Below are 11,726 nucleotides of genomic sequence, written 5' to 3'. Positions count from 1 at the left end.
CAATTGCGAGTTTATATCACGCAATTCTGACTTTATAACTCGCAATTGCGAGATTATATCTCACAATTCTGAGAAAAAAAGTCAGAATTGCTAGATATAAACTCGCAATAGCGAGAAAAAAGGTCAGAATTGTGAGTTTATATCTCGCAGTTCTGACTTTATTTCTCAGAATTGCGACTTTATGTCTCGCAATTGCGAGTTTATATCACGCAATTCTGACGTTATTTCTCAGAATTGCGAGTTTATATCTCACAATTATGACTTTTTAACTCGCAATTAGGAGTTTATACCACGCAGTCCTGAGAAAAAAAGTCAGAATTGTGAGATAAAAAGTCGCAATTACCTCTTTTATTTTTTATTCAGTGGCGGAAACGGGCTTCCATATCTACACAAAAAACGACAACAACAAAAACAATGTATGTCGCCTCCAAACTTTTTAGTAGACAGCGCTGCGGCCCCTTTAAGAGCTCAGCGGACGCGTTTAGGAGATCTGCCCGTCTGCTGTGTGTGTGAGTTCGGTGACATCAACAAGACACGCAGATCCGTGTTCTCTGGGGGGATTGACATTAACTCAGACATAATCAAGACTCTAGGGACATCGCACAGCTCTTTTAGACAGCAGAGGGGAAGAGGGATCTGGTGGGTGTATATTTCCAGCAGTTTTCCAGCAGGTGTTACTGAAGGGTCCATCACAGACTATCAGCAGGGTTCATGAAACTTTGCTACGATTTGCGAGCTGGGTAAGCGGATCTTTAACATGTGTCCTTTAGTAATATCCAAGAGGGCAACAGGCGATTTACAGTGTGTGTGTGTACAGGAAGACTGTCATGATTCATAGATGAAAGCGTTTCTATTCGGAGTAACGATCTTTAAAATGAAACTGTTCATATCTGTGTCAGCGTCGCACTTAAGACCCGCAGATTTAAATAGCTAAGTATACGTCATGATCGAATGTGTCATCGCTTTGTTTAACGTGACATTTAAATGCGTTCCTGGAACGTGACCGTTATTCTGTCATTCAGAATCTTCGGAACAAAATGTATCATTCTGTAGAACATCGGACTGAATACATTGTATCCACACAACACGCAGACGGCCTACAGAACACACGCATGTGATGGAGTGAGAGTGATTACATGTGTTATTGATGTTGCGATGATGAACGCGGATCGTCGCGTGATTCTGAAAGGAAGTTATTCATTGGTTAATTTATCTATTGATTCATTGACTGATTCATTGACTCGTTCACTGATCAATTGATCTGAGCTCAGCCATCTATTCGTTGTTCCGTCAAGGCAAGATCGATTGACTCACTGATCAGTGGATTTATTGATTTACTGTTTCATTTGCTCTGTTGATTCATTGATCTACTGAGTCACTGATTCATGTATCATTGTAAAATCAGCTGAATGATTGAAATCAGTTGAATAATTGATCCATCGATTCATTGATATTTCATTTAATTGATCTGCAGAGTTATTGATTAATTATTCTTTTGATTATTGGATCTATGGATTCAATGATTTATTGACCTACTGAATCACCAATTCATCATTTATTGTGAAATAAATTCAATCATTGATCTGTTAAATCATTGACGAAAGAATCTATGATTAACTGATCCATGGATTCATTTAAAGGGGTCATATGATGCGATTTCAAGTTTTCCTTTCTCTTTGGAGTGTTACAAGCTGATTGTGCATAGATAAGATCCCTGAAGTTGCAAAGACTAAAGTCTCAAAACCAAAGAGATATACTCTGTTAAGATATAGTGTTTTTTGAACATTAAAGCATGTCAACATATTCTGTTACACCAAATACACAAAATAATGATCTTTAAAAAAGCATCATATGACCCCTTTAATTATTTACCTATTGAGTCACTGATTCATTTATTCATTCTGAAATAAACCGAATCATTGAAAAATAATCGAATCTATTAATATTTTGATTAATTGATCCACATATTCATTGGCCTACTGAATCACTGGCTCATTTATCCATTGTGAAATCAATTAAAATATTGAAAATAATGGAATCATTGATCAATCAATCAAATCATTGTTCTGTTGTTTCATATTTGGTTCATTAATCCATGGATGTATTAATTCATTGCTCTATTGAGTCACTAATTAAACCATTGTGAAATCAACTGAAACATTGGAAACTGAATTATTGATCCATTGTTTCATTGATCAGTTGTGTTTGTGTCATTGATGATTTAATCTTGTGATTAATTAATCAATGGATTTATTAACTAATTGACCTATTAGTCACTTATTCATTTGTCCATTTGGAAATCAACTAAATATTTAAAATCAGCTGAATCACTGACACATGGATTTATTGATCTGTTGTTTCATTGATTTATTGATTAATTTATCCGTTTGACAACTGATTATTTCCGATTTAGTGGTTTCAGATTAAGCTGTTTTCTCAAGCAAACCATTTCTTTGATCAGTAAAAAACAGTATTCCTGTACTGAGAGAGTTTATGTAGGCAGCACCTGTAGTGTTGAACTCTGAGTATGACACAAATAAAGAAGTACATTTTGTGATTTTGTGTATTATGTAGCATAGATTTGATCTTGAATTAACTGAATTTAATTTCTCTCTCACAGATATGAATGCCCTTGTCGTTGTTTGCTGTAGTAAGTCATAGCATTCCTCCAGTGCTCTCAATGGTGTTCAGTTAGAAGTGAATCAGAAGGCCTTGGTGGTGAATATTTGTGTAGAGATGTGGGCAGTATAGATATCGCTGGGTTATGTGGGTGGACACATTTAGTTCCACCTTGTGTACTTGACTAGAGACTTCTGCTGCTCTCACAGCATGCAGAATCACAATAATAGCCAAATATAATTTCATAATAATAAGCACTGAGAGCTCTCAAGGCAGTCCGTGTTCTGTAATGTAATTTCAGAGAGAGACGGTTACAGTTGAAGCTCATGACCCCATCGTTTTGTTGTCTGCATCTACAATCTGCGCCATTGTTTTCTCTACATAAAAGCTTTTTGTTCTTACCTGTTTATTTTGTCATTTTAACTGTGTTTAAGTGTTAAAATACTGACCCTCATATTCACGTTTCAAACCTTTTTAACTTTCTTGCTCCCGTCACATGGACAGAATTAATTCATTTATATTAACATTCAAGTCGAGTTCACCTAGATTCAGGTGGATTTGCTGGGCCTGTAAACATTTGATTTGCACATAGCTTTTTTGACGTAGTTGCAAAAATGAGTAATTCTGCAGTGGTTCCATAAACTACAAATTATAGTGAATGTAAAATCTTCAGCATGTTACAAAACCTTTCATTCTTACAAATTGTGCAATAGTTGAACCTATACCTGTACTATATTATGATGGTCATTGAAGCACTTTCAAAGAGGTAGTGACATGCCCAAGTCGTGTGGGAAATCCACACATGGCACTACATTTCCACTGGGATTTCCTCAGTATTTTGAAAAACTTTGGTCAGTGAGTCATGCTCGAGGCAGGAAAAGCACCTGAAATCCATTCACAACCTGCTGCGATTTGAGATGGTCTTTTGGCGTTCGTCTTCAGAACAGAAGAGCTAATGAATTCCCTTTCGTTTTTAAAGGTCAGCCCTAGAGACTACTGAGAATATTCATTCACGTGTTTTTGTGAAAGTCCTGAGGATATGAGCATGCGTCAGAGAGGTGACTTCTGGGTAAAATGTAATAACTTATTTCAGAGAAAGGGTTCACATTTAATCAAGAGTCGTGTAATTAATGAAATCAAAATACATTTTGTGACTTTCTATCATCCATCAGTGTGTAATTATGTAAATCAGCTTATTAGTATTAAGTAAATAAAACATTGCTGTTGAAAAAAAAACATGGTTATTGTCATGGTTGTGTAAGGTTTTAAATATGTTAGTTTTATCTTTACTTTTTATAATTTTTTTATTGGTTTTAAAATGTTTGTATGACATTATAATGTTTACTTTTTCTTAAAATCATACATGTGAATTTAAAAATTTTTTTTATATACATTTAGTTGTATTAATTTATCAATTGATTAATATTATAGTCAACATCTTAAGAAAAAGGCAGTTTTATGTATGTATAATGCATTATGAAAGTAGTTTTAATGTAATGCACCTCATAATGCATTGTACATGTACATAATATGAATAATTGTACATTAATAATGCATTATAACACTTATCAATTCATTGTTACACTATGCATTTTAAATTCTGTTATAATTATTTATGACAAGATATAATGTGTTACAATGCACATTATGAATAATGCATTATACCCTTTAATAACCCTTTATAATGCATTATACATAAAGGCTTTAAGTAAAGTGATACAGCATATTTTTCATAGTACATGATTTTTAAATTATTATTAGAAATTATTTATATTTAATATGATTTAATGAAAACAACTTTGCCATAAAGGCTTTAAGTAAAGTGATACAGCATATTTTTCATAGTACATGATTTTTTAATTATTATTAGAAATTATTTATATTTAATATGATTTAATGAAAACAACTTTGTTGAGACGTATACACAATATTTACCAACAATTTTTTCAGCCGACCGAGTCGACATGAGCTTCAGCCAATGCCAGTAATCTCAAATGAGCCAAAAATTGGCTAATTAAATTGACAGGATGATATATATATCAGTCTGTCAGTACTATTGGCTTACTGTAATAAAGCCACTTTGCATCTTCATTATGTGCAAGTGAAATTTCTCCAGCAGTGTAACACCTGTGTCCTCTTTAAAATGTAACAGTTTGTTTTTATTTTTTAAAGGTTTCTGTAAATGTGTTACTTTTATACTTCATACTTTTTGTACTTTGTTGACCCTGCAGGGCTGCCATACACAATGTTAAGGTAAAGCCTAAAGCAGCTGTGTTGAACATGCTAAAGCGGCTGGACAAAATACGATTCCGTGGTCCAAAGCGAGATGACTTCCTGGATTTACCCGAGTCCCCCACGGGGTCGGACACTGAATGTAGTGATGACATGCTGATGAGACCTCGACCTTCAATACGAGACAATGACGAGCAAAGAGACCCTGTAAGTAATTACACACACTCGCATTACATTTGACAACTTTCTAGTGAGTAAGCATGAAGTATGAATAACTCATTTAAGAACATCTGTATGTTAGTGTAGTACAGTTAGTTATGTAATACCTGTGTTATAGAAGGTTGGTTTCAAAACCTATAGTGAGCTACATTTTAAGGTATCATACTGTAGGTTTGCTTCCAACAACATTATGCTGCCATCTAAGGTAACGGTGACTTTGGACTTGATGTCTTATTTTAGGCCCTCAAAGTGGCCCCCTTTGCTGAGCCAACACTGATCTATATTCTATACCACAATGTCGAACGAAAACCATGAGGGCTGATGTTGCCAACTGCATCATTTTTAGACCAGGCAGTAAAATAAAGGCATAAAAACAATGGAATAGTTGCACAGTGGAATGCAAAAATGTGTTGTGTGCAAACGGCCCCTTAGAAGGTAGATGCAGTTCCTTTAAATCAGTTTTCTCTATCTCTTTTAGAGTCTGACCTTTTTATGTCAACTACCTCTTTATCTTCCATAATGCAGCAAAGCAGAAAGAGCTTGTTTAATGTTCTGTCTCGCCATTATCTCATTCGCCTAGTTAAACTGCGCTGATGTTCCTAAGAAATATAGGAAGGCCTTAGCCCTTGCAGCCAAATGATGCTTTAATGCACTTTACCATCCTGTTAACACCAGACACTGTAGCTTCAGTCTGGTGCCTTTTTATTTCACAGATGGTTTATGGAAGAATTTTTGCCGTAATCGTGTTAGAGATGTTTTCTGAGAGGTTTGTAGTCCTATTTCTGTAATTTGGTGTTCTGTGTATTTTGAGGCTTTCCCCTCAATGATGGCGCCTCAGATTAGTCATGGTGTTGCATACGTGTCTCACAGAAGAGCCAACTTCCTCTGCTTCCATCTGCAACATGAGCGTGTGTTTTGGAAATGTAAACTGAGATGTCGAGTGACAGGTCTAGCACATCTCTTGGACGCTGTAGGGCGTCATACTGTATGGTAGTGCGTTCAATGCTCATCCCTCAACCATGGCTCTGTTTCAAAACCTAGTGAGCTGCCCACCCAGGCAGTAGTTTTAGGCATCGCTGGCTGTTCCAAATTGTCGATAGCAAAACCTTCCGTCTATCCTTCCAATCTCCAAACCGCTTATCATAAGTAGGGTCTCGGGGATGCTGGAGCCTATACCAGAATCGGGCAATAGGCAGGGAAACACCCTGGATGGATGGCTGGTCCACACGCACATTCACACCAGCAATTTAGTCTTTTCAATTCACCTATCCTGCAAAGTCTTTAGACTGTGGGAGAAACCAGAGCACCCAGAGAATACCCACACCAACACGGGGAGACCATGCAAACTCCACACAAAAAGGCCTACTGGCTCAACCAAGAGCAGCAAAACTCATATCTGCACTGTTGTGGGTGTTATGGGAGGTCGTTAGTGTAATGACTTTGATTACTTAATTTTAACTGTAGGGAATTAATTATTATTAATTCATTCAGGTTTATTTCTAGCTCAGGTTTTGAAAGAACTCATGGTTTATTTATGCTGAAGCCAGTCACGAAACCTACTGACGTCCTGTTGCTTAAATGAATCCAGATGGGGTAGGGTCAGTTCTTGTTGTTTCTTGTAAGATAAGCAGAGAGAGACAGGAACTGCTGAGACCCTGAGCTGACCCTGTACGTAGTTTTATGACTGCAGATGGCTGGGGAGAAGAACCTTTAGTTTTCCCGGTGGAATGTAGAGATTCAATGTTCGTTTGTGTCCATTTATAGATTCAAGGGTTTCAATATCTTGAAGGCCGGAATCCTACATTAGGGTGTTGCTAGGTGGTGACTAATTGGTTCAGTCTTACAACATTACAATTATTTTACTGCTTCTCACTATTGAGTCGGAGGCTACCCTATCCAAAACCATACATATCAAACATTTTTGATATTTCCGACTCTTGATTGGGCTGCCTCTGATGGGGGACCCACAATTGACCCCTCACAAAGACCCGCCCCTCCTTCATTACTGTTGCTATGTCTGACAAGCCATGGCACACTCACGCCACACATCATGTTCTCAAGTAGTGAAAAATACATCGCGGAGCAAAGAGGAAACTGACAACGCACTGACAGACAAGACAGAGCATAGTTATCAAGCATCTCATTCGTAATTTAAGCGAAGTGTAGGACTAAATCTTAAGGGTCAGTCTTAGAGATGATTCACGTGACTTTGCTGTGCCACAAACGGGATTTTGGATGACAAAACATGCATGGACCAATCACTGAATAGATTTCCTTATTTAAGAATATATTGACCCCTCACAAAGACCCGCCCCTCCTTCATTACTGTTGCTATGTCTGACAAGCCATGGCACACTCACGCCACACATCATGTTCTCAAGTAGTGAAAAATACATCGCGGAGCAAAGAGGAAACTGACAACGCACTGACAGACAAGACAGAGCAGATTACTTTAGGTATGAAACAAAGTCTCAAATTGTCTTTAAAAAAAAAAAAATCAAACAATAAATACCTTTTTGTGGCTCTTTAATTTGTGTCGTGACAGATCGCTGTAGCTCAAGCAGCACATGAACCGATCATCACTTCTTCTTTACTAGTTATAGTGTGAAATAAACATGAATGAACATTAGAAGATATCTTTCAAGTTTCAACTGCAGAAAATTGTCAATTCACACCATTTCAAGTCCACCAACGTTAATCTACTCTCCGGTCTGGGCCTGTATTTGTCAAGCCTCTGAGAATTACTCTCAAGAATGCTGCTAAGAATTGACTTAAAGGGATAGTTCACCCAAAAATGAAAATTCTGTCATCATTTACTCACCCTCATGTCGTTCCAAACTTGTATGAGTTGCTTTCTTATGTTGAACACAAAAGAAGATATTTTGAAGATTGCTGGTAATCAAACAAGACGATAGTATCGTGTATCGACGATAGTCCGAGATATTGCCTGTTGCGGATTTCTTTGACGACAGCAAGAAGATTATTATTATTATTATTATCCATCAAAAATATAGGCGCCTATCTTTAGTGATGCAGCGCGGAGAGCCGCTTCAGCATCTTGTCGCTGCGCGGGTGGTGAGTAGACGTGATCTGCTCCGGTGGCCGTGTTGGAGCCATAACGCGCTGCAGACGTGTGCAGTGTAAATAAGGGGTGAGATTTATTCATGATACAGTGTAGGTAGCTTCACTGATTATAACGGGAGTGTTTTTAAAGAGCATATAATACTCGCGCTAGACTGAAGTCAGTTATGATGTTCTTTGGTAATGTAAATATTCTTTGCTCGTTTTCTGTTTGAATAACTGAGGAAATGTAACTGTTTGATTAACTGCTCGTCGTCAAACATTTCAAGAACATTCTTCCTCTTCTGAAAGATTCGCGCCATCTCAGCGCCGTCACAAACCCCTACTGGCAACTCTTAACCACTTGAGAGACCTCTCGAGCTGTCTTAAATAACTGGAAGAGTAAGAGTGATTCTTAGCTTTAAGAAATGTGATAACTTGCTTTTATACTTAAGTTTGAAAGTAGGAGTAAATTTAATGAATTCTCAGCACTTAAGACTAAAATGGCACTTTGAGAAGCTTGATAAATACGGCCCCTGGTTTGTTTGTTGGACAAAAATGGCAGATTCGGCATTATGATTGGTCAGATCGCCTGTCAATCAAACTCCCTGCGAAGGGTCATTTACCAATGAGATCGTGCAAGCTTCATCACCGGATGTTGCGAAAACCTGGCAGCTGAAACTTTACGAAAGTATTTGCAAAACAGTACAAACACCAGGAGAGCCAGCTGATGACGTCGATCATCCTCCATATTTGTGTTTCTTCTGAAGTCACATTTGATCATGCAAGTTTCTGTGAGATCTCGTGTCTGTGGAACTACCACTGCGAATTCGTTACTACAGTCAGCAGGTGTATGGCCTCATGGCCTGGCGAATCAACTAGTGAGTACGTTCGGAGGATTATGCAAAAAAAAAAAAAAACTCTCCTTATGTCTGTGGTCTGCCACAGTTTTAAAATCAGTTAAGATTTGAAAATTGTCTAAGTAGAAGCAATGTTAATAGCGATGCTAGTCTTAGTAGTGAGCTCCGTAGGAAAAAAACCCCAATAAAATTGCGAAGTCAAAATAGTATATGCAGAAAATAGTTTAACTTAATTGCGAATAAATTACTTTAACCACTGTTTTTGTGCATATTAGAGTATCAATTCATTAGCTTAGCAAACATCAGACTCCTCAAACAAGATAATTTCGGCCCATAAATAGTTTTTTTTTTTTTTTAAAGAGTCAGTTATGATACTTTCAGATCGCCTGTCAATCAAACTCCCTGCGAAGGGTCATTTACCAATGAGATCGTGCAAGCTTCATCACCGGATGTTGCGAAAACCTGGCAGCTGAAACTTTACGAAAGTATTTGCAAAACAGTACAAACACCAGGAGAGCCAGCTGATGACGTCGATCATCCTCCATATTTGTGTTTCTTCTGAAGTCACATTTGATCATGCAAGTTTCTGTGAGATCTCGTGTCTGTGGAACTACCACTGCGAATTCGTTACTACAGTCAGCAGGTGTATGGCCTCATGGCCTGGCGAATCAACTAGTGAGTACGTTCGGAGGATTATGCAAAAAAAAAAAAAAACTCTCCTTATGTCTGTGGTCTGCCACAGTTTTAAAATCAGTTAAGATTTGAAAATTGTCTAAGTAGAAGCAATGTTAATAGCGATGCTAGTCTTAGTAGTGAGCTCCGTAGGAAAAAAACCCCAATAAAATTGCGAAGTCAAAATAGTATATGCAGAAAATAGTTTAACTTAATTGCGAATAAATTACTTTAACCACTGTTTTTGTGCATATTAGAGTATCAATTCATTAGCTTAGCAAACATCAGACTCCTCAAACAAGATAATTTCGGCCCATAAATAGTTTTTTTTTTTTTTTTAAAGAGTCAGTTATGATACTTTCAGTATAAGATACCGTCTTAGATCGTAGATGCCTATACACAGAGATGACTCATGAAAGTCTGGAATTAAATAATCACTTTCTTTTCTCATCCTCCTCTCAGCATGGATCTAGGCCATGAGCAGTATGAAATGAGTAATATGAGGAGAAGACCTTGGATGGAAGCTGATAAAAAGGTCTTTGGAAAAGTTTTTGCGGGAAATAGACTAAACACAATTTCAGAAGACTTGCACTCTATTACATTTTTTTTATTTTATTTTTTATTTATAGACATCACCTGTAACACATTAAATTAAAGTCTTTATTATTTTACTATTGTTAACAATGTTATGTATTGATGTACCAAGTGAAAAAACAGCATCAGGCCACTAGACACAAAAATTTGCTGGTTAAAACAACAGTATAGTGTATTAGCTTTACATTTACTATTGTCACTGGAAAAACTGTGTGGACACCAGACGTAAGCAGCCATGAACGTTATGAGGCAAGAGTCACGTCTTCTTATCCTCTCAAGCTGAAATCCTATCAAACCAGCACATATGGTCACGAGTTTAAATCCCAGAATTCCCAAGCGCACTCACTGATTTAAGGTCTGGGTTAAGGGAGTGGCATGGAATTGTGGGAGTCACCCAGTCACTCCCTGTGAACTGTAAATTGACATGAAGTTCAAAATTATATGGGGGCGTTTTCATTTTTGCTTCCTTACTAAATTCTGTTCCTAATCCGTTAGTTTGAAAACTACTTCTAAATAGCTATGTTTCCATCCAAATATTCAAATGTAACTTTTGCGTAAAACTGTAATATTGCGTAAAACATTTGCGAATAAAGCACCGTTTCCATCCAACGAGTCAAAGAAAACAAAATCGTCACTTCCTGATAAACTGGCAATAAATAGCACTAAGAAAATTAGGAGAAGCCACTTAATATAATAATTTTAAAATATGATGAATTGCTGTTTATGAATGCAGTCGTGTAAAACAATTAGACAGAAATACTTTGACGACAGACTTTTCTCAGGCATTTCAAAACAACCAAAACAACATTTCAGATGCTGTGCAATGAGATCGGTCCACTGGTTAGTCAAGTTATCCCGTCCCATCGTGCAAAGACATATGTCTTTTTTTGATGCGCACGGTGGAATTTATTCGGTAAATGTGTTTCTATCATAGTTAATGCACATTTTTTCGTAGCAGATAAAAAGTTTGTCCTACTCATTTGTGTCATTTATAGAATTTATGCACATCTTGGTGTTTCCATCCAGCGGTTTTTTTTTATGCGATATTCCGAAATGCTCATAAAAATAGGTGGTGTAACAAACAGTCCACTGAAAGAGAGTTGTGATGAACCCAAGTGCAGCTTTTATTTAAACAAGGTGAAATCCAAAATCCAAACAAACGAAGAAAGACTTGACTTGGCATGAACAGAAACACAAACTCACCAACAGTCGGTTACACAGCAGGGCTGGACTGGGACGCAATTTCAGGCCGGGAAATCTCACACTCATCCAGGCCACACAGAAAAAGAGGGGCCAAAATTGTACCTTTTGGGGTACAACAGCTTGACACTGTAGCAGTACTCTTAAAATGACATCTCTGTACCTTTTTTACCCCTAATAGGAACATATTAGTACCTTAGAGTAGTAATTCGCACCCTTAAAGGCAGAGTAAGTGATTTCTGGTAGCCAATGTTGATATTTGAAATCACC

The 11,726-nt window shown here is 37.3% G+C and overlaps 1 protein-coding gene across 1 annotated transcript in view; it reads left to right on the top strand.

The window, feature by feature from the left end:
- The first annotated feature begins 498 nt into the window (after positions 1 to 498).
- The window catches only part of LOC107710742 (GRAM domain-containing protein 4-like), a 57,952-nt gene continuing 46,724 nt past the window's right edge, over positions 499 to 11,726 (top strand). Inside the window, 2 exon segments of the mRNA XM_016515581.1 lie at positions 499 to 740; positions 4,851 to 5,058. Coding sequence (XP_016371067.1) covers positions 712 to 740; positions 4,851 to 5,058 — 237 coding nt within the window. The 5' untranslated portion in view covers positions 499 to 711.

The sequence above is a fragment of the Sinocyclocheilus rhinocerous genome, unplaced genomic scaffold (assembly GCF_001515625.1).
Source record: "Sinocyclocheilus rhinocerous isolate Xijiao unplaced genomic scaffold, SAMN03320098_v1.1 scaffold1078, whole genome shotgun sequence".
In the NCBI taxonomy this organism is placed as follows: Eukaryota; Metazoa; Chordata; class Actinopteri; order Cypriniformes; family Cyprinidae; genus Sinocyclocheilus; species Sinocyclocheilus rhinocerous.
The sequence above is the reverse complement of the archived record's forward strand: the minus strand, read 5'-3'. Positions and strand labels throughout refer to the sequence as shown.